Source organism: Microcaecilia unicolor, chromosome 3, assembly GCF_901765095.1.
Source record: "Microcaecilia unicolor chromosome 3, aMicUni1.1, whole genome shotgun sequence".
Taxonomy (NCBI): Eukaryota; Metazoa; Chordata; class Amphibia; order Gymnophiona; family Siphonopidae; genus Microcaecilia; species Microcaecilia unicolor.
The window spans coordinates 4,504,452-4,531,413 of NC_044033.1; the positions used below are offsets into that span (position 1 = coordinate 4,504,452).

A 26,962-nucleotide genomic window follows, 5' to 3' on the forward strand; every position below is an offset into this window, starting at 1 on the left:
TTTAACAACAATGGGGAGGTTTCCCCAACAACTCTATGGGAGGGATTCAAAGCAGTCACGCGGGGCCACCTGATAGCATTGCGCTCGCGGGTGTGGCGGACGCGCTGCGCCAGAGAGAACGAACTACACCAGCAATTAGCAAAGACCAAGATGCTATTACAACAGGGGAATGGTCAGAGCCCTACGAACCTTAGGGCTCGTGCGCAAGAGCTCCGCACTCAGTTACAGGATCTTGAATTAGCAGACTTGGCGGAAAAATTACAACGCGTAAACCAAATGCATTTTGAATTTGGCAATAAGCCTAGCAGGCTGTTGGACCACAAGCTCGCACAACAGGTTAGTAGAAATATGATAGGGGGTCTCTGGGAAGCAGGGGGAACGGTGCGGTCTGACCCTGACTTTTTGGAGACAGCTTTTCGGGAATACTATATAAATCTCTAGAAACCAGAGGCCGACTGTGGAAATGGGGAGGTTGCAAATTTTCTTGAGGGCATTGAACTCCCGAGACTCCCAGAGACTGCGGCTCATGCCCTGGGGGGCCCCCATTACATTAGAGGAGGTGGAGCAGACGATCCGGGGTCTATTCCCCAATAAAGCCCCGGGGCCCGATGGGTTTACTAATAAAATTCTATAAAATTTTCAATAAATTATTAGCCCCCTTATTGCTGAAAGTTTTCAATACGCTAGATGAGTCCACTGGCTTGCCACCGACTTGGAACTTGGCAATGATTACGGTTATACCTAAGCCGGGCAAGGACCCTCGATTGTGCAGTTCATATAGGCCTACCTCTCTGCTGGGAGTGGACTATAAAATATTCTCCAAGATCATGGCCACTAGACTGCAGAAATATCTCCCAGTGCTTATTCATGAAGATCAGGCTGGTTTTATACAGAACCGCCAGACCTTTGATAACATAAGGCGCACTCTGCAAGTAATCCAGGGGGCACAAATAACCAAAACCCCCTTATGCATACTATCCTTAGATGAAGAGAAGGTCTTCGACCGGGTTAACTGGCCATTTCTTTTTGCAGTTCTGGAACGGGTTGGTATAGGGGGGAGATTTGCAGAATGGCTGCACTTAATATATAAGAATCCAGCAGCAGGTGTGCGGGTTAATGGGACTTTGACCCGCCCCTTTTCCCTTCATAGAGGTACCAGGCAGGGATGCGCGCTGTCCCCACTATTGTTTGCCTTGGTGATGGAGCCCTTAGCAGTTAAAATCAGATCAAATTCGGGAATTAGGGGCCTGAGAGGAGGGGGGATAGAGACCAAGATTCTCCTATTTGCAGATGACATCTTACTTACTTTAAAAGACCCCAAGACGGCCTTTCCGATCATTGGAGACGAAATAACATATGGGACGGTCTCGGGCTTTAAGATTAACTTTGATAAGTCGGAGGCACTTGATGTAAACCTACCTAACACTCACTTAGAATTGTTGAAAGAGCAGTTCCCGTATAGATGGGCAAACAAATACATCAGATACCTAGGGGTTAATATACCCCGCCGATTGGACGACATCTTTAGTTGCAATTTCCCGAGTACAGTGCGGGATCTTTTTCAAGAACTGGAGCGATGGGAGGGCTTGACTATCTTGGGTGGGCAGGATCAATGCTATAAAAATGGTAATTCTTCCGAAACTTTTATATCTGTTTATGGCTTTGCCGCCTTTTCAGGGGCCTGCAGGGTAGAGTGTTTTCATTTATCTGGAAGAAAAGGCCATCACAAGTAAGGCGGGAGACGATGTATCAATTTAGAGAAAGGGGTGGTATGGGGGTTCCCTTTTTTCACACATATTACTATGCCGCCCATTTGCGAATTTTGGCCAGCTGGTCCCAGGATGCAGGGAAAATTTGGGCATGTATAGAACAAAGTTGGCTACAGCCGTTTCCACTTAGAGCAATACCCTGGCTACCAAAATATACACTAAAAAAGCTACTTAAGAGGAGTCCCCCACTTCTTCAATGGCCGCTCAATGTTTGGTATAAGATAAGAGAGCAGTTTTTTCCAGAGCGGATTTATTTCATAAGTACATAAGTACATAAGTAGTGCCATACTGGGAAAGACCAAAGGTCCATCTAGCCCAGCATCCTGTCACCGACAGTGGCCAATCCAGGTCAAGGGCACCTGGCACGCTCCCCTAACGTAAAAACATTCCAGACAAGTTATACCTAAAAATGCGGAATTTTTCCAAGTCCATTTAATAGCAGTCTATGGACTTGTCCTTTAGGAATCTATCTAACCCCTTTTTAAACTCCGTCAAGCTAACCGCCCGTACCACGTTCTCCGGCAACGAATTCCAGAGTCTAATTACACGTTGGGTGAAGAAAAATTTTCTCCGATTCGTTTTAAATTTACCACACTGTAGCTTCAACTCATGCCCTCTAGTCCTAGTATTTTTGGATAGCGTGAACAGTCGCTTCACATCCACCCGATCCATTCCACTCATTATTTTATACACTTCTATCATATCTCCCCTCAGCCGTCTCTTCTCCAAGCTGAAAAGCCCTAGCCTTCTCAGCCTCTCTTCATAGGAAAGTCGTCCCATCCCCACTATCATTTTCGTCGCCCTTCGCTGTTCCTTTTCCAATTCTACTATATCTTTTTTGAGATACGGAGACCAGTACTGAACACAATACTCCAGGTGCGGTCGCACCATGGAGCGATACAACGGCATTATAACATCCGCACACCTGGACTCCATACCCTTCCTAATAACACCCAACATTCTATTCGCTTTCCTAGCCGCAGCAGCACACTGAGCAGAAGGTTTCAGCGTATCATCGACGACGACACCCAGATCCCTTTCTTGATCCGTAACTCCTAACGCGGAACCTTGCAAGAAATAGCTATAATTCGGGTTCCTCTTACCCACATGCATCACTTTGCACTTGTCAACATTGAACTTCATCTGCCACTTGCACGCCCATTCTCCAGTCTCGCAAGGTCCTCCTGTAATCGTTCACATTCCTCCTGCGACTTGACGACCCTGAATAATTTTGTGTCAGATTTGCCCCCCACTTTGGCCCAGGCAAGCTGGACACAGCATATAAGGATTGGGAGGATATGGGTCTGTGCGAGCTGGGGCAAATGTGTGAGGAAGGCCAGATCCCCTCGTTCCAAGTGCTATGTCAGGAGCACGAGCTCTTCCCTCTGCAGGCTTTCCAATATTACCAGGCACGAGACTTCATCCGCTGGAAAGCGGTGGAGGAGCTTAACCTGGAGGAAACACAGTTGGAGAAGGGGTTGGTGGGAGGGGGAGGTATCTCCAGAATTTATAAAGCGCTCCTGGCCCGTACCCATCCTGTAGAACACTACACACAAAGATGGGAAATAGCACTGGGGACTACTTATGACTCGGCACAGTGGGCACAGGCCTTTAAATCCCTGCTCAGAGTGTCGGTATCCAGTACAATGGTGGAAAATGAGCACAAGATTCTGTAGTGTTGGTATTATACGCCCAGCCGCCTGGTCAAAATGTTTAATTCAGGATCGGCCCTATGCTGGCGGGAATGTGGGATGGAAGGAGACATGTATCATGTATGGTGGCTGTGTGCTCATGAACGTCGGTACTGGGAGAATATTGTGGACTTTGTATACTTGGTGACTGCCACAAAATATCAGATGAAAATGGACCACTGTCTTCTACACTTCAGACCACCGGAAGTCAAAAAACATATCCACCAGTTTGCCACACAGGTGTTTGTAGCAGGCAAACTAGTTCTGGTGGAGTCTTGGAAAAAGCCTCGGCTGCCGAGCATGTCGGCTGTGTTAGAAAAATTGAACTATATCCAGCTGATGTCTAAGCTTACCACACTGTGCAAAGAACAACTGGCCCAGTATCAGAAGATCTGGGACTTATATAATACCTGGTCAGCCACCAATGTGAGTTCATAGGTACTCACTATACAGACAGTTATAGGGGAAGGGGGTTGTTAATTGATCAACAGTTAATGTCACAAGTTGTATCAGCTGTAGTTTTACGCATTGTTATTAAGCTATGTGAGTCAAATGAAGAAACTGTATTTGTTGGTACTGGTATTGTATGATCATGAAAAAGCAGCAGTCCCAGCACAGACCCCTGGGGAACCCCATTAACTACCCTTCTCCATTGAGAATACTGACCATTCAACCCTACTCTCTGTTTTCTATCTTTTAACGTTTTTAATCCACAATAGGACACTACCTCATATCCCATTTTATACACTTGAATCTATTTATTGATAAAAGCACATTACCTGAATTAGCACGTGCTAACAATAATTCAGTACATGTCATCCTAAGGAAATGGAGGATGAAGTGTCTTGCCCAAGGTCACAAGTAGATTCAGTGGGAAGAGAAGGAATTTGGTTCTCAGGCCATCAATCTAAGCACTAGGCTACATCTCCACTCCTAATGTAACACTTACACTACTTGTTACAAAGAAAATAAGAGTTTTCCAAAATGGACAGCATATGAGATATGGAACATGATGTCATGAGGTAGCACAGTGTAGACCCTGCAAATATGGGAGTGAAACAGAGGTGTAGAGGCATGCTGTGAAGGAATGGAGGCTTCTTGCAGGGTTCTAAGGTCTTCCTATTATTTGAGGAGAAATCCCAGCAGGGCTGGGTCTGAGTAAAATTAAGGTATAACCCTATGCAGCTAGAGAAATGTGCACCAAACCACTGTGCTGGGAGCAAATTAAATGTTTCTCAATCAACTGCAGACCCCTGCTTATCAAACTTCCATTATCACAGCCACAGAAAGCATATAACCCCTGGAGGCCTCTCTTACAACCAGTGCAGACTCCATTTGGGCTCATGACCCACTGTAGATCGTTGGCATCCTTGGCACAGCTACCCAGATGAAAACAATGGGAGGCCAACAGACAGTCCAGTTTCTTGCTTATTCTCTACTTACGTAAAGTGGTTTTTGATTGCAGATTCCTCTGCTTTTTTGGGGAGTCCAGTTATAAACAGTGTGTGCTTGACCTAAAGATGAAAAACAACCCAAGACCTTAAAATCAATGGTTGGAAATATACAAACCTTCTTTCAACGATATGACTACTTTTCTGTACCTGAAGGTCAAATGACGACATGATTCTAAATTATATATAGATACTTTTTTCTAAAAGAGGTAACTGATAGTGGATTAGGTGACCCTGACATGTGAGCAACATTCTGAGACCACAGAAACAGAATATAACAGCAGGTAAGAATCCCTAAAGCCCTTCAAATTTTATTTCATCCTTTCCCCCCACAACTAGTACATTACTCTGAAGATTGCAGTAAAGGTAGTTTTGTTGCACCTGCAATATTTAGAAATGACAAGCATGAGGGAAGCGAATCAGAGAGAAAACACATTTGAGCACTAATGGGGTGGGGGGGGGGACTAAATTATTATTTAAATGTTCTTATATCTTGCACCATTTCCAAGTCTAGGCAGCTAACAAAAATAGATACACAAAAAATGAAATACAAAACACCATACAAATAACTCCTAATGCAAATCTGTTGTATGTCTATGTTTGGTTTTCCCCTCTTACCATTTGACAAATACAGTAAAACCAAGCAGGGAGCACCCCCACCACCACCAATTAATGGTCACAGCTAGAGCTGCAGCGTTATTTTCCTCTGCTCCTGCTGAACTCACAGAACAAGGCTGCAACTCCAGTGACTCTCCATGTGTCTATGCATGCAAAGGAGGACCTGATGGAGGGGGAAGAGTACATATACACGAGGTACACGAGGACACCAGTGTGCCACAGAGAACCCCATAGAAACAGGTATGAAGCAAGGTAGCTGAAACTCTGTAGGTGGACCACTGGGATTCTAGAGGAGAGGTCCCTGCACCAAAAAAAAAGACATGCCCCAGTTTCAGGGTGGCAACAACCTCTACTCCACCCCTCCCCAGTCCCCACCTAACTACCATAAAGCACTGAACCAGAGTGTTCTGAACCAGCAGCTTAAGAAACCAAGGTCTGTGGGAAGGTTTTTTAGCTTCCATTTACTTTCCATATAAGGAAATGGACTTTAATTCAGAATCTTTACTACAGCTCTGAGGTAAAGGGCCCTAATTCTAAATGCAGGTATTTCCATTCAATAGAATGCAAAGTTCATATTTTTTGGTGCACTTAAGCCAGAAAACAAAACCGTGCTGGAGGAAAGGGGAAATATTCCAAGAAAGAGGCCGAGAGTACCAACCAGTAGCAGTAGTAGTATGGAACTGACATGGGTTAACCAGTACACAATGAAGCAGCCACTACCTCTGAGGCTGTGGGAAAATGCAGCACAAAGAAACCAAACTTTGGGAGTTAATCACCGTGAGGGATGAGGGTGGACCTTTACAATAACACGAAAATAAGTGCTTTATTAACGTAAACCTGAGGCCTAGGAACAGAAGTAAAATCTCTTTTCGGAGGAGGAAAAAGTCCTCGTATGAGTTTGTGGCTATGAGGGCCCAAATCACAGTCTATGGCCTGTGACTGCCATGTCCTAAACACTGTGTGCAGTTTCACTTTCTCTCTTGGGATTTCCAGGTCTGGCTCCAGCCAGACCTCAGAACAAGGCTTACAAGTCTTCAAATAAAAGATCGGCTTACCTCAGCCAGGTCAGAGCAGCTACACGTATTCAGTAAAGGCTTAGAATGGGGCTTCAGTTATTCCTTCCCTGGGCTTCTTTAACCCCACTCTGGCCCTGCCTTTTAAACTCCCTGGTTCCTGTCCTTTCGGCTCTACCCCTCCCATCTAACTTCCTCCGTGGGTGGGACTAGTGAGTTTAAGGTGGCTCAGTCTACCTGAGGGCCAGCGTTCGATAAACCCCCTCCACCTCAACCCTGCCCGGTTGAACGCTTACGATATCAGGGTCCACCTCCCAAGACAAAAGTCAACATTAGCATGTTCTCAGCCCACTCTATGTTCTATCCGATAAGCTTAAAGGGCTGGAAGCCAAGGAACCAGCGCATGATAAGTGCATGTGTGTCTTTATGCTGAGCTATCCACCGACGCTGTTAATGGTCAGTGACCAGCAGGAAGTGTCACCACAACAAATATTGGAACGTTTCAAGGGCCCACTTGACAGCTAAAGCTTCGCTCTCATAAGTACATTAAGTATTGCCATACTGGGACAGACCAAACGTCCATCAAGCCCAGCATCCTGTTTCCAACAGTGGCCAATCCAGGTCACAAATACCTGGCAAGATCCCAAAAAAGTACAATACATTTTGTACTGCTTATCCCAGAAATAGTGGATTTTCCCCAAGTCCTTTTTAATAATGGTCTACGGACTTTTCCTTTAGGAAGCCATCCAAACCTTTTTTAAACTCCGCTAAGCTAACCGTCTTTACCACATTCTCTGGCAACGAATTCCAGAGTTTAATTACACATTGAGTGAAGAAAATTTTTCCTCCAATTCATTTTAAATTTACTACTTTGTAGCTTCATTGCATGCCCCCTAGTATTTTTGAAAAGAGTAAACAGATGCTTCACGTCTACCCTTTCCACTCATTCATCTTTTCTCCAAGCTGAAGAGTCCTAATCGCTTCAGCCTTTCCTCATAAGTCATCCCATCCCCTTTATCATTTTCGTCACCCATCTCTGCACCTTTTCTAAATCCACTACACCTTTTTTGAGATGCGGTGACCAGAACTGAACATAATATTCGAGGTGCAGTCACACCATGGAGCGATAGAAAAACATTTTTGTTTTCCATTCCTTTCCTAATAATACCTAACATTCTATTTGCTTTCTTACCGCAGCAGCACACTGAGCAGAAGGTTTCAACATATCGACACCTAGATCCCTTTCTTGGTCGGTGACTCCTAACGTGGAACCTTGCATGACGTAGCTATAATTCGGGTTCCTCTTTCCCACATGTATCACTTTGCACTTGCTCACATTAAACATCTGCCATTTAGACACCCAATCTCCCAGTCTCGTAAGGTCCTCTTGTAATTTTTCACAATGCTCCCGTGATTTAACCAACTTTGAATAACTTTGTGTCATCAGCAAATTTTTTTTTTTTTTATTTATCTTTTTATTAGAGTTAACAATTTTCAAAGCATACATTAACGCATATTGACAATATATGCCATACATTTTGCAGTACCAACAAGAAAAAACAAAAACAAAAAGCCCCCCTAAACTCCCCCCTCCCACCCCTCTCAGGAACACATCATCGAAAGGTTACACTTAGTTTTGCCACAAGAGTCACCAAATATACTCCTCATCCTGTAAGCCCTCGCCACTCTACATAAGTGGACCAGGTTTTAAGAAATCTCATCATTTCTCCTCTTCGCATGGCAGTCAATTTATCCATCATACAGCAATAGTCCACCTTGGTAAGTACTTGGTCCACAGTGGGCAGTGTTTGTTGTTTCCAATACTTTGCAATTAAAGTCCTGGCTGCTGTAACAATGTATCTTAAAAGTGCTGAGCAGGAGCCTTTACTCTCTTTTGCAACTAAATTTAACAAACATATGTCAGCATCAAACTTTATTACCAGTCCCATCCCGCTCTGCAGTCTGGACTGTAAGTCCTGCCAGAACTGCTGTATCATTGGGCATTCCCACCAGATATGCCAAAATGTACCTTCTGCCCCGCACCTACGCCAGCAGAGTGCCGATCCATTTTTAAAAATACGGAAAAGTCGGCTCGGGGTCATATACCATTGATACAACATCTTATACCCATTTTCCAGTAAAGGAGTAGCTACTGAAAATGCCAGTAAACGTTTAAATATTCCTTTCCAGACCAGTGGATCATATGTGGCACCCAGTGTCGTCTCCCATTTCTTAATGTATTTGCCCAGTGGTTGGGTCTTATGCAACATAGCTCTGTAAATGCGGGATATCCCCCCTTTGCCTTCCCCTGATCTCATGGCTAACTCAAGCTCTGTGTCTGCAAGGGCTAAGTCCTCTCTCGCTTTTCTCTGTATAAAGTCTCTAATCTGCATGTACGAGAAGTAGTCTTTGTCCCCTAACCCAAATTCCTCCTGAAGTGTGTGAAATGAATGGCACTTCCCATCTTCCCATATTTGGCCCAGCAAGCGCAGCGATGCTGCAGACCAATGTCTATATACCCCATCTGTCCGACCTGGAGTGAAGTCGGTTGCAAAAATGATAGGGGTCATCACATGATATTTACGCCCAGGGAACCATGCCGCTCTACATCTAACCCATTCCCCCAGGATCACCCCCATCGGACCCCGTATTCCGGAGATAAGGTCTCGAATGAGCGGCAAGGGGAGCCACGCTACTGCCCATATTGGCACCCCTTTTAAGCCCCATTGCGCATCGTAGGTCCACAACTTATTCGGGCCTCTCTGTACCGTGGACAGCATCTGAAATAGGGCGGCTCTATAATATAGGCTAAAGTTAGGCACTCCCATACCCCCATCTTTCCGTAGTTGAAAGAGAACACTACGGGCCACTCGAGGTGGTCTTCTACGCCAAATAAAGGCGAACATTTTCTTATGAAGAGTGTGAAAAAATGTGTATGGTATATGAACTGTCACTGCCATAAACAGATACAAGAGTTTGGGGAGCAGTGTCATCTTAACCGCTGCTATTCTACCCATCCATGACATGTGTAGCCCTCCCCATCTGTCCAGTTCTTGCAAGAGTTCGCGTAGTTTAGGTAAAAAGTTCTCCCGAAATAGGTTCCCAGTGTCTGGCGTTAAATTAACCCCCAGATATCTAATATACTGAGGTGACCAGAGGAGATGGAAGGAGGTTTGTAGCTGCTCCTGTAGCTCCGTCGAGCACTGTATGGGCATGATCTCAGACTTCTGCATATTAATTTTGAGACCAGCCACCTGGCCGTATCCCTGAATTATCTGCATTACAGCTTGCAACGATATCTCAGGCTGCGATAGTGTCAGCAGTATATCATCTGCATAAAGCAGTAGTTTGGTTTCATGCCTCCCAATTCTAATGCCTTGTACTGCAACTTCTGCTCGAATCAAGATTGCTAGTGGTTCCATGGCTAGTGCGAACAGTAATGGGGAGAGGGCACAACCCTGTCTTGTGCCTCTAAACAATTCAAAAGGCTCTGTTGTCGTGTCATTAATTCGCAGCCGACTCATCGGCCGTTGGTAGAGCGCCGCGACCCAGCTTAAGTACTGCCCGCCAATTCCAACCTTCCGTAGCAGTTCAAACAGGAAGGGCCACAGCACTCTATCAAACGCCTTCTCGGCGTCCAGTGACACAAACACTGCCGGGTGTCCCAATTGTTTAATTCTATCCAGTAGATATTGTGCTCGCCTAGTATTGTCAAAGGTCTGTCTATTTGCTATGAACCCGGCTTGGTCCTCGTGAACCAGATATGGGAGTACTTTCTGCAGCCGGGCAGCCAAGATGGTGGTCAATATTTTATAGTCAGTCCCCAGCAGGGAAATAGGCCGATATGAGCCACAACTTTGCGGATCTTTATGTGGCTTTAATAATAAAACCACCTCCGCTAGGCACCAAGATCTTGGGAGCCCGGTATCAGCCTGTATAGTATTGAATACTCTAAGTAGAATTGGTGCCAATAACGAGTTAAAACATTTATAGAATCGGTTATTATACCCATCTGCTCCTGGAGCTTTTCCACTAGGCAGACCCTTAATTGCTGATGTCACCTCTTCTAGCTCTATGGGGGCAGATAACATCTCATAATCATTCCCCCTGAGAGTTGGCATATCTATGTTACTCAAATAGGCCCGAATGGCCTCCTCCTCCATCCCCTCCTCTGGACTATAGAGTCTCTGATAGTATTCCACAAAGAGTCTCTTAACCTCTGCCGGTTGATCCCAAAGCCGCCCGTCCTCTGTTCTCACTCTACTAATGACATTCCTTTGCCTTAACTGTCTTAATTTATATGCTAGTAATTTACTAGCTTTGTTATTAAATTCATAAAATTCCTGTTGTGTCTTCTGCATCTGCTCTTTAATAACCTTGAGGTCCAAGTCCAGCAATTGCACCCTAGCTCTATGCAATTCCTCTTGCTGACTCGGGGAGGCCTGATTCTGTTTGGCTAATGGGTCTAACCGCTGTATTGTTTGTCTCAGAATTGTTTCTTTTTCCTTATGGTCTTTCTGTAGAAAGGCTTGTATGGAGATCAGGGACCCCCTAATCACTACCTTCAGGGTTTCCCATAGCGTCTCTGGTGCTATGCCCAGGACATCATTAAATTGCAGGAACTCCCTGATCTCTCCTGCGAGTTTCTGAACAGTTTTTGGATCGTCTAATATTCTATCAGGGAGCTGCCACCTCAACTGTCTATCTTGTACTGGGAATCCCCGGAGTGTTATAGAGAGAGGGGCGTGGTCCGACCATGTTCTTGTATGTATTTCTGAAGATTCCACCTGCACAGTCACACCCGCGCTTCCCATCCACATATCTATTCTTGAATAGGAATCATGGGGAGCCGAGAAGCATGTATAGTCCCTCTCTCCCCCATGTAACACCCTCCAAATATCCACCAGACCCCACTGATTTAAAAACTGAAGCAAGTTATCCCGATCTGATTGCGCATAGTTCGCTGTCCCACTAGAGTTGTCTAACGAGGGGTCCATCGTCAAGTTAAAGTCCCCTCCCAGCAGAAGCTCCCCTTGCACATTACGTGACAGCTGAGCGCCCAGTGTCTCAAAAAAGGCTCCTTGCGCGTAATTCGGGGCATAAATGTTAACTAAGGTGTAGGTATGACCCCCGAGACTCCCCACCACAATCACAAACCTGCCCCCCACATCTCTCTTGACCATTTGTATTTCCCATTGGTGCCCTTGTTTAAATAATATCCCCACACCCGCTGTTTTTGCTGGTTGCCTATTGGATGCCAAGAATTGGAGTGGGTATCTAGGGTGCTGTAGCAGATGTTCGTGTCGGGGTAATAGGTGTGTTTCCTGTATAAAGAGAACTTCCGCCTTCACCCTTAGTGCCTCTCGGAAAAGCCTCCTACGTTTTAGAGGAGAGTTAAGACCTCGTACATTTAATGATAAGCATGTAAACCCAATCATGGTGGGGCCTTATCTGTAAATCTATCAGCCTTTCTCCTGATCCATTGCAACTTAGCTAAACCATATGTAGTGTTATCAGTTTCCTGAGAGATCCCCACAACCCATCCCCCTCCCTCCTCCCTTCCCCTATCCTTATTTAACCGATGGGAGAACTGAATCCCACCACCAAAATTGTGAGAACGGTGACTACCCTTTCGCCAGTAAATATCCAACTATCCCATATCCTTGTCTATAACTACAATCTTATCTCCCTTACTTTCCTCGTACATATCAACTCGTGGGCACACACATCACATCAACCAAACCTTGAGCCTCAATGTTCATAATACAGCAGTCAAGTTATATTAAATCGTGCTGAAGTCAGCTGCTTCTCAGATTGTTGTCTAGTGAGGCGTCCCTTGCCTCTCGCCACTCGCGTCCAACGTTGTCTTATCGGGCGTGCATCCCCCTCCACTCTGGTCTGTTCCTCCGGGGGCCTCCGGGGTGCCTCTACTTCTGGCCATTTTTCCCGAGCTTCCTCCGCATTAGTAACCCTGTGCCATTTTCCGTCTTGGTTATATGTCAAAGCAAAAGGGTGCTGCCATCTGTAAGGTATTCCTTTATCTCGCAGGTATCTGGTATAGTTCCGCAGCTCCGCCCGTCGTTTTAATGTGGCAGGGGCAAGGTCTTGATAGATTTCAATAGGGAAGGATTCCCACTGCACCACTTCCAGTTTCCGTGCCTTACGGAGGATAGCTTCCTTTGTTTTGTATTCCGTGAAGCATGCAATAATGTCCCGGGGCACGTTGGCTTTCGTGCGTGCCAGCATTCTATGCGCTCTGTCTATTTTGATCATGGAGGGCGTCACTTCTTGCCCCTCTTCAGATAGCAGCATACTCGCAATTTGCTGTATGGTCTGTTCGCAGTTCACATATTCAGCTTGCTCCGGTATGCCTCTGAAACGTAAATTAGCTCTCCTCCCTCGGTTTTCCAGGTCTTCCACCTTCTCACTCAGGGACCTGCACATGGCCTGTTGCGCTTCCAGCGTAAGTTCGACGGAGCTCAGGGCTTCCTGCTGGCTCTCCATTTGTTCATCCAGCTCCACCACGCGGTGTCCCATCTCGGAGACCTCGCCCCGAAGCTCAGCTGCTAGGGTCGCGAAATCTTCGCGGACCCCTTTAATATCCGCTCGAATCACCTCCAGCAGTGCCCAAAAGTCTCTTGCAGAAAGTTCCCCCTCCGCCGCAATATCTACTGGTGATCTATCGCGTCGGGCCTTGTCGGATTTCCCGCTTTCTTCTGCGGGCGCCATCTTGTCCGCCATCTGCAGCGGCCGGTAAGAGAAGTCTTTTAAAGATTTGCGGGGTCCAGACGCCTCTTTGCCTGCCATCCCCGTGCTCCGCTGCTCCTCTAATGCTCACTAAGTCCGATCGTGTGTTCCGATTTCGCCACCTGTAGTTATATATTATCGATCTTCGTTACTGGCGTGTGGAGCTGTTCTCTCACACCGCCATCGCTCAGCGTGACGTCACCGCTCTCCGTGTCATCAGCAAATTTAATTACCTCACTAGTTACTACTACTTAACATTTCTAGAGCGCTACTAGGGTTACGCAGCGCTGTACAATTTAACAAAGAGAGACAGTCCCTGCTCAAAGAGCTTACAATCTAATAGACAAGTGAATGGTCGGTCCGATAGGGGCAGTCAAATTGGGGCAGTCTGGATTCACTGAACGATAAGGGTTAGGTGCCGAACGCAGCATTGAAGAGGTGGGCTTTAAGCAAAGACTTGAAGACGGGCAGGGAGGGGGCTTGGCGTAAGGGCTCAGGATGGTTGTTCCAAGCATAGGGTGAGGCGAGGCAGAATGAGCGGAGCCTGGAGAAGGGTACTGAGAGGAGGGATTTATCCTGTGAACGGAGGTTACGGGCGGGAACGTAAGGGGAGATGAGGGTAGAAAGATAGTGAGGGGCAGCAGACTGAGTGCATTTGTAGGTAAGAAGGAGAAGCTTGAATTGAATGCGGTATCTGATCGGAAGCCAGTGAAGTGACCTGAGGAGAGGGGTGATATGAGTATACTCCCATCTCTAGATCATTTATAAATATGTTAAAAAGCAGCAGTCCCAGCACAGACCCCTGGGGCACCCCACTAACTACCAGGGGTGTAGCTAGGTGGGGCCACAGGGGAATGGGTCCACGCAGATTTAGCCCTGGTCCCCTCTACTTTTGACCCCCCCCCCCCCCCGCCGCCGACCCTCCCCGCCACTTTCGGCCGCCCCCTCCCGCCGCCACTAGGTACCTTTGCTGGCGGGGGGTCCCCAACCCCTGCCAGCCGAAGTCTTCTTCAGTGCCAGTCTCCAGCGCGTTCGCTGATCTGTTTCTGTGAGTCCTGACTCTTGACATCCTGCATGGGACTACATACAGGACGTGCATGCAGGACGTGCATGCAGGACGTCAGGAGTCACAGAAACAGATCAGTGAACGTGCTGGAGACTGGCCTGTTAACAAGGACCAAAACCAAAACATTTTACCTGTGATGCCAAACGAATGAAGATGATCCAACTGAAGAACATGACTGACTCTGTCAAAAGCAGCTGCGACATCCAATGAAAACAACAAGTATCGCTTACCCTGTTCAAAACCAAGACTAATCTCATCAATCATCGTAAGTAGCAACGTCTCTGTATTATGCCTAGACCGAAATCAAACTTGATAAGAATCCAACAAAAGATTGCTGCTCTACAAAATCACTCAATTGAAACACTATCTCAAACACTTTGGCAAAAAAAAATATGACGAAAACTGTCTTCCTGCTCCACACACGATGGTTTGGTTTTTTTTTAAATGAGGGGCGCAAAATGCTCATTTAACACCTCAGGAACAACAGCTTCTGCCAACATTGAATGTCCCCTGGTCTTTGTACTTTTTGAAAGAGTGAAAAATTGATTCACTTCTATTTGTTCTACACACTCAGGATTTTATAGGCCTCAGCCATCTCTTTTTCAAACCGAAGAACCCTAACCTCCTCTTTAGCCTTTCCTCATATGGGAGGAGGAGTTTCATCCCCTTTATAATTTTGGTCACTCTTCTTTTCTAACTCCACTATATCTTTTTTGAGATACGGTGACCAGAATTGAATGCAATAGTCAAGGTTTGCTCGCACCATGGAGCGATAGAGAGGCATAATACTCTTGGTCTTAATTTGCATCCCTGGCATCTTCAGCTAGATCCTGGCAATCTAGCTACATGACCTCTTCCCCCACACCTGAAACAGGTGGGGGAGGATGGATCCCGTGACCAGGGTAAAGGTGCACGGTTCATTCGTGGTGACGAAGGCTTCCACTGCTCTGACCCCTTCCTTGAAGACCCCGGGCTGATCCCTCTGGTTGTCCAGTCCAGCCTTTTCTCTTTTCCTCCTGGGACTCTCAGCCTGCTTCTTTTCTTTATAGACTCTGGTTGTTTCTAAAACACTCTTTTGGGTCAATTTAGGGTGCTGCCTCACCCACTATTTCATACGCAGGGGTAACCCTTCAAGGAACTGCTCCAGGAGGATGATTCTTGTGATCTCCAGGCCCGTCTTTCCTTCTGGTTGCAGCCATCTCCAGGTTGCCTCGAGTCTGTAAAAGAAACTCTGGGGGTTTTCTTTAACTTACAGGGACTGCTTCTGAAAGCGCTGCCAGTAGGCCTCTTGGGTGCAGCCTGCCCTTTCCAAAACGGTGGCTCAGAGCTCCGGAGGTCAAGGACCTGGCTTCCTCGTGTAGGAGGAAGATCCCACTGCTGACACCACATGTGATACTGTGAGTGAGGGTTGAGAGTGGACCTTCACAATAACACAGTCAAACAAGGATGTAAACAGAAAAATAAGCGGTATGCCTGATCTATCTGACTAGCAGCTGAATATTGCCTGGGCTAAATTCAATTTAAGTTCTTTAGTATTCCTGATATCTTATGGAGAGGCACCTGATTATAAGTCCAGTCTTACTGATTTACCTGATAGCATAACCTCAAGATGTAACTTAGACCTTCAATATCCAAATCTCAGGAAGACAGTCTATAAATCTGTGTTCATACTACTGTCTTCCCATCGGTCTACAAAGTGGTGGAACTCATTGCCTCTCTCAGAAAGGAAGTTAACTCATTACAAATTATTTTGCAAAATGTTGAAAACTTTGAGCTAAGGCTGCTGATGGATATTGCTTATCTCACTCTTCTGATAATGTTTTAGGCAATTTTACTGTCTTTTTAATCAGGCAGATCCCCATTTATCGGATGCAGCTATAGATGACTATTTGGGGGTGGTGCATATGCCCATGTTGATGCCAGTGAAATTACCACCAATGAGCTGCTATTGGCGATTAAAACTTTGTCTACCGAGAAAGCTCCAAATTTAGACAGATGCACAGAGGATTTTATAAGAGGTTTGCCCCTTTGCTAACGGCATTTTTAAAAATCTCTGACTGGGGGGAGGAGGGGGGAAGCCTTTGTCTCACTCTATAGAAGAGGGCAGGATTGCCTAAGCCACTAAAGGATCTCCTTGATTACCAGTCCCATCACCCCATTTCTGTGTAGGAGTAGCCTCATGGTTAGTGCAGTGGACTGAGATCCTGGGGAACTGGGCTCAATTCCCACTGCAGCACCATGTGACTCAGGACAAGTTACTTAACCCTCTCCATTGACCCAGGTACAAAAACTTAAAGATTGTGAGCCCACTAGGAATAGAAAAAAGTATCTGCATATAATGTGTACAGCGCTGCATACATCTAGTAGCGCTACAGAAATGATTAACAGTAGTAGTAATACTAAATATCGATGATAAGCGACTAAAGGTGTTAGATAATCAATTGTCAGAGATGCTACATAATCTAATACACTCTAATCAGATGGACTTCATTGCAAAACAACAGGGTGCCAACAATGTTTGCATTTTGCTCACTCTCAGAAGCTAGAGGGCTTCTTGTTAGAGACCAATGCGGAAACAGTCTTTGATAGGGTTCACTGGCCTTTTATGCATGATGTACTGCGTAAGGTTAAAATGGAAGACTATTTCTGCTCTTGGGTGCGAGTGTTATATTCTTCCCCTCAGACATGTGTTAGGATCAATGGAGGAAACTGTTCGAGCTGGGATGACAGACTAGGACATGTATTTTATCAGTACATTTTCCCCTCACTCCCCCACAGTTTGGAATTAAAAATATCAACATACTGTGTTTTCTTCTTCATAATAGATGGCAGAAGTATAATGTCTCATGAAGACAACAGTCAGAATTAGGTAAACAACAGCAACCATCGTATGGAGCCAAGGAAGGCTGTTCCTGGGATATAAAACAAAGATGTTCTTAGGCTCTAGACATCGTCAAGCATCCCAGGGAGAGGCAGCCTCTATACCAGGCTAGATATTGTGCCAGTTTGTGCAAAATATCTAAATAAAATCTTCTACTCCATGAAATCAGTGTTCAAACATTTCAGCTAAACAAAGAATTGTAACAGAAGAAAAAGCCTCAAATCGAACTGAGGAACTGAGCTGGATTCCCACTTCAGGCACAGGCAGCTCCTTGCGACTCTGGCCAAGTCACTTAACCCTCCATTGCCCCATGTAAGCCGCACTGAGCCTGCCACGAGTGGGGAAAGCGCAGGGTACAAATGTAACAAAAATAAAAAAATAAAATAAATATTAAAAGGTCAATTACAGTGTGAGCACAGCTGATTATGCCCAATTAATATCTGAGGCTCTCTCTTACAACATCGATTTGGTGGAGTAGCTATTTATTTAGATATTTTGAATAGAACTTCACATCTCAATATAGTAGACTGGAAGACCACAGTTAGTGCAGCAACAGAGAGAAGCAGAACAGGGTCTCCAGGAGGACAGGGAGCTCCAGAGATCCTCTAGGAGCAAAGCCAACTGTGGTTTATTATCTAGGACCAATATCAAATTAAGAGATTGAGTGAGTCTCAGCCAGACAGCAGCTAAGAAGCAAAACAACTGTTTTTCTACAAAACCGAGTCCTGTACGAGATATGTTCATGAGTTGACAGGACAAGAAATGCTATCATTATGCAACAGTATCGTAAATCCCATTTAAAATAAACCTGACAATTTAAAAGACCAACAACCAACTATTTGAAATCTATAAAACTGATTTTGTGAAAATGCATGCATAGCTTCCAGACTGTATGAGCAAGTATGAAAGACACCAAGAGATTGTCCCTGACAGAAGCAGACGAGGTAACTTTGCCATTATATGAATAATTATTATTCCAGCCTGCAAGAGTAGCCATACTGGGTCAGACCAATGGTCCATCTAGCCCCGTATCCTCTTTCCAACAGTGGAAGTCACAAGTACCTGGCAGAAAACCAATTAGTAGCAACATTCCATTCCAGAGCTTAACTATTCGTTGAGTGAAAAAATATTCCCACCTGATTTAAAAGTATTTCCATGTAATTTCATTGCTGGTAAATGTTTGGCAAACCAGGGCTTCCAATGCAGCAGAGACACTTTACATACATACACACACACAATGCCATGTACTTACAGAGTCTGTAAATTTGCTATTGTCGTCCTTCCAAAACTGAGGGGGTCCTTATCTAAAGATAATAGCAGAAACAATATGAGAGACAGGCACTGTGTTTATTGATATTGAGAAACAGATGTTTCTCAGGTGCATAAGCATGAAATTTTGCAGCACAGTAAAAGGGTCAGGGATATTCCATCAGCAAGGACACAGTCTGATAATTTAGCTTCCTGCATTACAAATCCATTTCTGCATGCTTTTAATGAATGACTCAAGACGAACTCAGCGGAGAGGTCTAGTAAACAGTCTTGCCACATGCACCCCAAAATGTCTGACGTTGGCCAACAGATTTATCTTGGGAGGACCTTGTTATACATTTAAATAAGGCGTCCATTTACACTTTAGAAGATGAACACTTGCTTATCGTATAGGAAAACCAGAAGAAAAAAAAGAAAAGCTTTCCAATTGCATTATACTTTTCTAGTTAGAGTTCTTACTACTTACCTCATTCATGGCTGATGTTTTAATTCTTGAAAGCATGAAAATAAAAAGCAATAATGTCATGTGATAATTAAATTGTACTAACTCCACCCCCTGAAGACAGACAAAAAGAAAAAAAAAAGCCCCCATACTGATGGAATTACTACTACTACTATTTAGCATTTCTTTAGCGCTACAAGGCGTACGCAGCGCTGCACAAACATAGAAGAAAGACAGTCCCTGCTCAAAGAGCTTACAATCTAATAGACAAAAGATAAAGCAAATCAAATTAATTAATGTGTACAGGAAGGAGGAGAGGAGGGTAGGTGGAGGCGAGTGGTTACAAGTGGTTACGAGTCAAAAGCAATGTTAAAGAGGTGGGCTTTCAGTCTAGATTTAAAGGTGGCCAAGGATGGGGCAAGACATAGGGGCTCAGAAAGTTCACTCCAGGCGTAGGGCGCAGCGAGACAGAAATCGCGAAGTCTGGAGAATTGAAGTTTGCTTAAGATACAGAAACTCATGTGAGGCGAAATCATATAATCATTAACTAGGTGGCCATTTCTTTCATTATGAGAGCATGAAACAAATATTATCCTTTAGATTTTAATCTCTAGTCTTCTGCAAAATGTTTAAGCCTTGTTAGTAACAAAAGTGTCAAATGAAGTGAAGAACAGGGGATTAGAAACCCTTCGGGACATGGGTAGGGATGAGTGGTGGCATGTGCAAACTTCTGCAAAGACGGTAAGCTGTGGAGAACTGTTACAGCCGCATACTTGGAAACTCTTCCACTGATTCAGTACAAAATGCTCCAGCTAAAGCACAGGAAACTAATTCATTTGATACATTTATTTGGGAAAGACCTAAAGCAGTTGTCTGCTAAGAAGGGATACAGTCTGGCTGTGAAATCTTATGATGATGTACAAGAATCCTCATTCTTCCTCCCCTGATGCTTTACTCCTTCAGCATAGAACGATTTTCTGCATGGGCACAGTGACTATTGGGGGGGGGGGGGCAAAAGGGTGGCAGCTTGGCAAATTAAGCATTCATTTGCATACAGACATCTCATACATATTAATTACTGTTATTCCAAAGGGGGAAAAACAGGCTAAGACTGAATATGAAGCCGGTATATGAATATGAAAGCAGCATATCAAAATAGTGAAGATAAAAAAACTGAACTGAGCCAGCACCATGGTAAAATTCTCTCATAAAGCCCCCTCTTGCATTCACATGAATTCCCTCTCCCCAGGCCTGACACCAACACCCTATTCTTTTCTACTTTTCCAAAGTCCAACTCTTTCTCCCTCTCTCTCCCTCCTTACCAGCACTTCTCCATTTCCGATACCATGCCACAAGGTCCATCAAGCCCAGCATCCTGTTTCCAACAGTGGCCAATCCAGGTCACAAATACCTGGCAAGATCCCAAAAATGTACAAAACATGTTATGCTGCTTATCCCAGAAATAAGCAGTGGATTTTCCCAGGCCATCCACAGGTAGCACTTTATCCTATCCCCCACCCCCTACAGGCAGTACTTTTTCCCCCATTCTTCCTCCCCCCGGACATACCTTTTCCTCTTGGCACCCCTCTACTAACAGCACCTACCTCCAGGGGTGGCTCAAGACAGACGGCTTCCTGATGCGAGGGACATAAGAACATAAAAATAGCCATACTGGGTCAGACCAAAGGTCCATCTAGTCTAGTATCCTGCGTCCAACAGTGGCCAACAAGGTCCAAAGTACCTGACAGAAACCCACATAATAGCAACATTCCATGCTACCAATCCCAGAGCAAGTGGCGGCTTCCACATGTCTGTCTCAATAGCAGATTATGGATTTTTTCCTCTTTTAAAACCCAGATACGCTAACTGCTGTTACCACATCCTTCGGCAGCGAGTTCCACAACTTAACTATTTGCTGAGTGAAAAAATATTTCCTCCTATTTGTTTTACAAGCATTTCCAAGTAATTTCATTGAGTGTCCCCCTAGTCTTTGTACTTTTTGAAAGAGAAAAAAAAAATCAATTCACTTCTACTCATTTTACACCATTCAGGATTCTGAATCATATCATATCTCCCCAGCCATCTGTAACTATTTAATATTCCAAAAACTTTTCTCTTTGAAAAATTCCTGAACTATATTATCCATCAAATTCCAGTATTTCTGTAAAAGCCTATGAACTCTAGCTAAGTTGCTTTTTAACAAATCGATCTCTACAGCTGCATAACCAGATCCTCTTGTCTTCTTTTATCTCTTTGCTACACCAATTGTATTTCTTCCCTGTTATGGCACTGCCATAACAGACCTTTGTAAGCCACACAGAGCCTGCAAATAGGAGGGAAAATGTGGGATACAAGTGCAATAAATAAACATAACAAACATCAATATTTGTATCTCTTTTTACTTAACTGTTGTAAGAAGCCACATAGAGCTGAATAATTGGTATTTGGATTATGTGGGATATAAAAACCATCTCTTTTCCAAGAGCCCTAACCTCTTTGGCCTTTCTTCATATGAGAGGCACTCCAGCCCCCCCTTTATCATTTTGGCCACTCTGAACCTTTTCTAATTCCACTATGTCTTTTTTGAAAAACAGGGACCAGACCTGATGCAATACTTAAGGTGAGGTCACACCATGGAGCGATACAGAGGCATTACAGTATTCTTGGTCTTAGTTATCATCCCCTTCCTAATAATTCATAGCATCCTGTTTGCTTATTTGTCTGCCGCTGCTGCACACTGGGCAGAAAAGTTTGTTCTATTTCCTATAACACCACCTAGATCTTTTTCTTGGGTGCTGACCCCAAGGTGGACCCTAGCAACAGGTAACTAGGATTATTCTTCTTAATGTGCATCACTTTGCATTTGTCCACATTAGATTTCATCTGCCATTTGGATGCCCAGTCCCCATGTGTTTTTAACAACCCTGAAGAGTTTTGTGTCATCTGCAAAACTTAATCACCTCACTCGTCGGTCCAATTTCCATATCATTTATAAATATGTTAAAAATAGCACCGGTCCCAGTACTGATCCCTGTGGCACTCCACTATTCACCCTCCTCCATTCAGAGAAATGGCAATTAGACCCTACCTTCTGCTTTCTGTCCAATAACCAATTCCTAATGCATAACAGAACACTGCTTCCTATCCCATGACTTTAATTTTCTTAGGAGTCTTCATGAGGAACTTTGTCAAAAGCTTTCTGAAAATCTAGATACACTACATCAACTGGCTCAACTTTATCCACATTTATTCACGTCTTCAAAGAAATGAAGCAAATTAGCGAAACAAGACTTCCCTTAGCTGAAACCATGCCGACTGTCTCATTAAACCATGTTTATTTGTGTGTTCTGTACTTTTATTCTTTATAATAATTTCTACTATTTTACCCAGTTCCAACGTCAGGCTTACTATTCTGTAATTTCTCATCACCCCTGGAGCCCTTTTCAAAAATCGGCATCATATTGACCACCCTACAATCTTATTATTATTATTTGTTAACATTTGTACCCCACATTTTCCCACCTATTTGCAGGCTAAATGTGGCTTACATAGTACCGTCAAAGGCGTTTGCCAAGTCAGTTGATAACAAATACAAAGTTATAAAGTGATTGAATGAGGTAGTTGTAAGGGTCGATAGAATGAAGATTGTATATTGTCCAGTACGATCATTGGTCATGCTGTGTTGCTGGATGAAGGGGTTTCCACTGGATCATTGGGGTAGGCCTTTTTGAAGAGGTTGGTTTTTAGTGATTTCCTGACGTTCAGGTGGTCATGGATTGTTTTCACAGCTTTAGGGAGTCCATTCCATAGTTGTGCGCATATGTTGAAGAAGCCGGATGCATAGGTTGTTCTGTATTTAAGTCCTTTGCAATCTTCAGCTACTATGGACGACTTTAATGACAGGTTACAGATTACTAACAGCAGATCAGCAATTTAATGTTTGAGTTCTTTCAATACCCTTGGATGCATGCCGTCTAATTCAGGTGATTTACTACTCTTTAATTTGTTGATTTGGCTCAGTACATCTTTCAGGTTCACCAAACTTTCTTTCAGTTTCTCTGCATTATCACCATTTCAGGTATAGAGGGATGAGGTGGCACCCCCCCTTCCAAGGCACCCTGAAAACTCTGGTTAGGAAGAAGGGTTGAAGGACCTTCCTAAGAAAAGGAAGCATCATAAATATCACAGTAAGCCCTATTTTAAAAAAATGAACAAGCTGGAATACTCTTATCCGAATAACTGACCTCAGTTACACATGCAGAACATAAATAGACCCTCTCCAAATACAGAATGTAACCACAAACAAAGTAAAAAAAAAAAAACTTGAGACTTCAAAAAGCCAGATTCTACATGCAGCACAACATCAGAGAACGAGAAAGAGATGCATCTGCTCCTCTAATGTATCCCAATACAACATTTTGTACTTATCCCGTACCGGAATTGGCGAATGCCTTCATGGTAATATGTAAGCCACATTGAGCCTGCAAATATGTGGGAAAATGTGGGATACAAATGTTAACAAATAAATAAATAAAATAATGTGCAAAATATAAAGATCGCAAAGGGCACAGCAAAGATAAACACAAGGAAATAATCTCTAGACTATGCTGACAAGTTCAGTTTTATTGAGTAGTGCACAAGATACATCAAGTACCGATCAATAAGGGAACTAAGACTCGACATGGCCGTGTTTCGGCCCACTGGCCTGCCTCAGGAGTCTTTATAGTCTAAATAAAACAGAAAAAACTAATTTATACCACAGAGTCAATTTAAAATAAAATAAAAATAAAACAAATATAAGACCCAATCAAATAAATAGAGTCAAAACCCTAAGCACATCATGAAATACAGTAAAAAAAAAATGTTAACATGTATATGGAGTATAAACAGGAACATAACATACAATCAAACACATATTACATATATTCAAACATTAAAAAAAACTAAAGGTAAATTAAGTGCTCAAATATATATTAAATTTACTCGAGACATTTTAATGCAACGTTATTTTCAATCCTTCATTTAAAAAAATACCCATACGATTGTCATATAACATTTTTAGCTACACAAGGTTCAGTAATGTCGGCACCTGAATTAGACAAATTCTTGCATACAGTAAACTGCAATGTGAATATTTAAAATGTGTGGTGCCCTATGAGGAAATAATAATTATAGGTTTATAATAAAAACAAACCAATATTGTGATCTATGCTATTTTTAAACATTCGTAAAGAGCACACTGTCTTTGGGTGTATTGTGAGATAAAAACATGAAAACAAAATGTGTGTAGTATACCTATGTCAACTCGTTTGAAAAACTGTTCAAAAAAAGGTGTTGACCAAGTAGCCAAAAGACAATGTGAGCAGTGGTTTCAAAGGTATGTCTACAACTTGGCACCAATACGTTTTCTTTGGGGCAGTTTTTAACTCTTAGAACTTTGGGATACAGTTCTAACATTATTCAGTTTCCACAGCATTGATTCAGTCATTTCATTTTCCCGCCAAACTTTCTTCCACAGTGTGGTTTCTATACAGTGACGTACAGAAGGATTTGTTAATATACTGACATATCTTTGAAACTACTGGTCACCTAATTATACTTACTTATGTTTAATTTTCTCAACAGTATCTAAATGTTCTACTGAAAAGAGTTGAGAGAATAGGCTTAAGAGGAATCTAAGAAAGTATTATTCCATGGAAAGAGTAGCAGACGCGTGGAATGACTTCCCAGTGGAGGTTGTGGAGTCGAGGACTGTGTCAGAATTTAAAAAGGCATGGGATAAGCATGTGGGATCGCTTAGGGGTTACAGAGGATGGGCCATTTGGCTCTTATCTGCCATCATGCTATCATCTTTTTCATGCATTGAGACTCTAGAGCTCTACCTGCCTCCGAGGTCCTTCTTACGGAATTTATTTATATTCCACCTAAAAGTCTACACAGATTTACAACAAAACATGCATGAGCACAAAGTACAATTACAATAAAAGAAAAACAAAGTGCATCCTTAAACCAAGAATGCTACCCAGGCAGTTTTGGATTTCAACTTTCAACCTAAACTGAATTCCATAACCTCCCTCCTGTTATCCTCACTGGTACCCACACCTAGCATTACAGATGGTTCCTCCCCAGCACTGCCTAAAATCCTATCTAGGTGACAAGTGAAGTCTCACACCTTCACTCTAAGTAGACAAGTTGCTAAGCAATCCTCATGTCCACCAGCCACCCAAGTATCTGTATTCCTAATTACTGAATCACTAACTACAACAGCACTACTACTAATCATTTCTACAGCGCTACTAGACATACGCAGCGATGTACACTGGACATGAAGAGACAGTGGCTGCTCGACAGAGCTTACAATCTAATTAGGACAAATAAGGGATAAGGGAATTACTAAGGTGGGGATGATAAAATAAGGGTTCTGAACAAGTGAGTAAGGGTTAGGAGTTAAAATGAGCATCAAAAAAGTGGGCTTTTAGCCTAGATTTGAAGGCGGCCAGAGATGGAACTTGACGTACCGGCTCAGGAAGTCTATTCCAGGCATATGGTGCAGCAAGATAAAAGGAACTGAGTCTGGAGTTAGCGGTGGAGGAAAAGGGTGCAGATAAGAGAGATTTACCCAGTGAACAGAGTTTGCAGGGAGAGATAAGAGTGGAGAGGTACTGAGGAGCTGCAGAGTGAATGCACTTGTAAGTCAATAAGAGGAGTTTGAACTGTATACGGAAAACAGATAGGGAGCCAATGAAATGACTTGTGCCTCTGAACACACAGAATACATCATCTTCAGGACCAATCTAGCTACAGGAGTGCTTCCTGGAACACCAAAGTAATGCTCTCCCCCTCCAGGTGACCCTTCCACTCCAAGGCATAGATGCTTTGATCTACTGAAGTGCAGGACTGTTTGGATGTGATCTGATAACCAAGGCATTAATCTCTTTGATGTCTAGGTAAAGTCTGCTATGGCAGTAAATTTGTCAAGAAATCTGTTTGCTCTGCACGTCAACATACACAGCCCTAACCATTTATAGACTTAATTTGAGTTACTGACACTAACATTCCTCTTCTTTTCTCATCACCTAAGATACTGGAAGTAAATAACTCTCCGATGTACTGTCATCCAAATACATTCTCAGGCACTGATGATGCTGTGGGCCCCAATCCAGGTATGTTCTCCACAGTGCTGGAGCCTTGCGTTATGTGCAAATGAGGAGAATAAGGGAACGGCAGAACAACATATATAGAGAATTGAAAAGTATGCTCAAAGGAGCTCTTTACCCAGCAAATCTCCTGACAAATTAACAGGCAAAATGATTCCCACTGACAGGATATTGACAGTAATCAGCAGGCAGATGAGGTGGCGCTGAAAGGAGAGATAGTGCATGGCTGCACTGCCACAACGTTCGTTGATTTCTTCATCTCTGCAAGAACAAAGGCGCAGAAAAACAGTCATCATGGAACTCCTCACTGCCGGCTACAGCCTTCTATTCCTAAAGAAAACATTCACTACATCACATACAGCATAGAGCTTTCTACAGTCAAGGGAAATCCTCACTCATTACAAGGCAACAATACAGTATAAATGAATGAACCTGTGCAGATGACGTGGAGGGGCATAATCGAAGGGGACACCCAAGTTTTGCCGAGGATGTCCTCGCAAATCATCCCAGTGGAGGGGTAGGGAAACCCGTATTATCGGAACTACTACTACTATTATAAATCATTTCTATAGCGCTACCAGTCGTACGCAGCGCTTCACAATTGAACATGAAGAAAAGATAGTCCCTGCTCAAAAGAGCTTACAATCTAAATCAAGATGAATGTCCATCTTTCGTTTCGATAATACGGTCGGGGATGCCCAAATCTTGACATTTAGGTTGTCCTTAGAGATGGTCGTCCCTAGACTTGGTCGTTTCTGATTTTCGGCAATAATAGAAACTAAAGGACGCCCATCTCAGAAATGACCAAATGCAAGCCCTTTGGTCGTGGGAGGAGCCAGCATTTGTCCCCCTGACATG

At 43.8% G+C, this 26,962-nt stretch overlaps 1 protein-coding gene across 1 annotated transcript in view; it reads right to left on the reverse strand.

The window, feature by feature from the left end:
* The window catches only part of TMEM63A (transmembrane protein 63A), a 184,228-nt gene that overhangs the window by 95,892 nt on the left and 61,374 nt on the right, over positions 1 to 26,962 (reverse strand). The window contains exons 6-9 of the mRNA XM_030195716.1: positions 26,223 to 26,365; positions 18,489 to 18,540; positions 17,159 to 17,267; positions 4,904 to 4,974 (exon numbers count right to left, since the gene is read on the reverse strand). Coding sequence (XP_030051576.1) covers positions 4,904 to 4,974; positions 17,159 to 17,267; positions 18,489 to 18,540; positions 26,223 to 26,365 — 375 coding nt within the window. The remainder of the gene's footprint in view (positions 1 to 4,903; positions 4,975 to 17,158; positions 17,268 to 18,488; positions 18,541 to 26,222; positions 26,366 to 26,962) is intronic.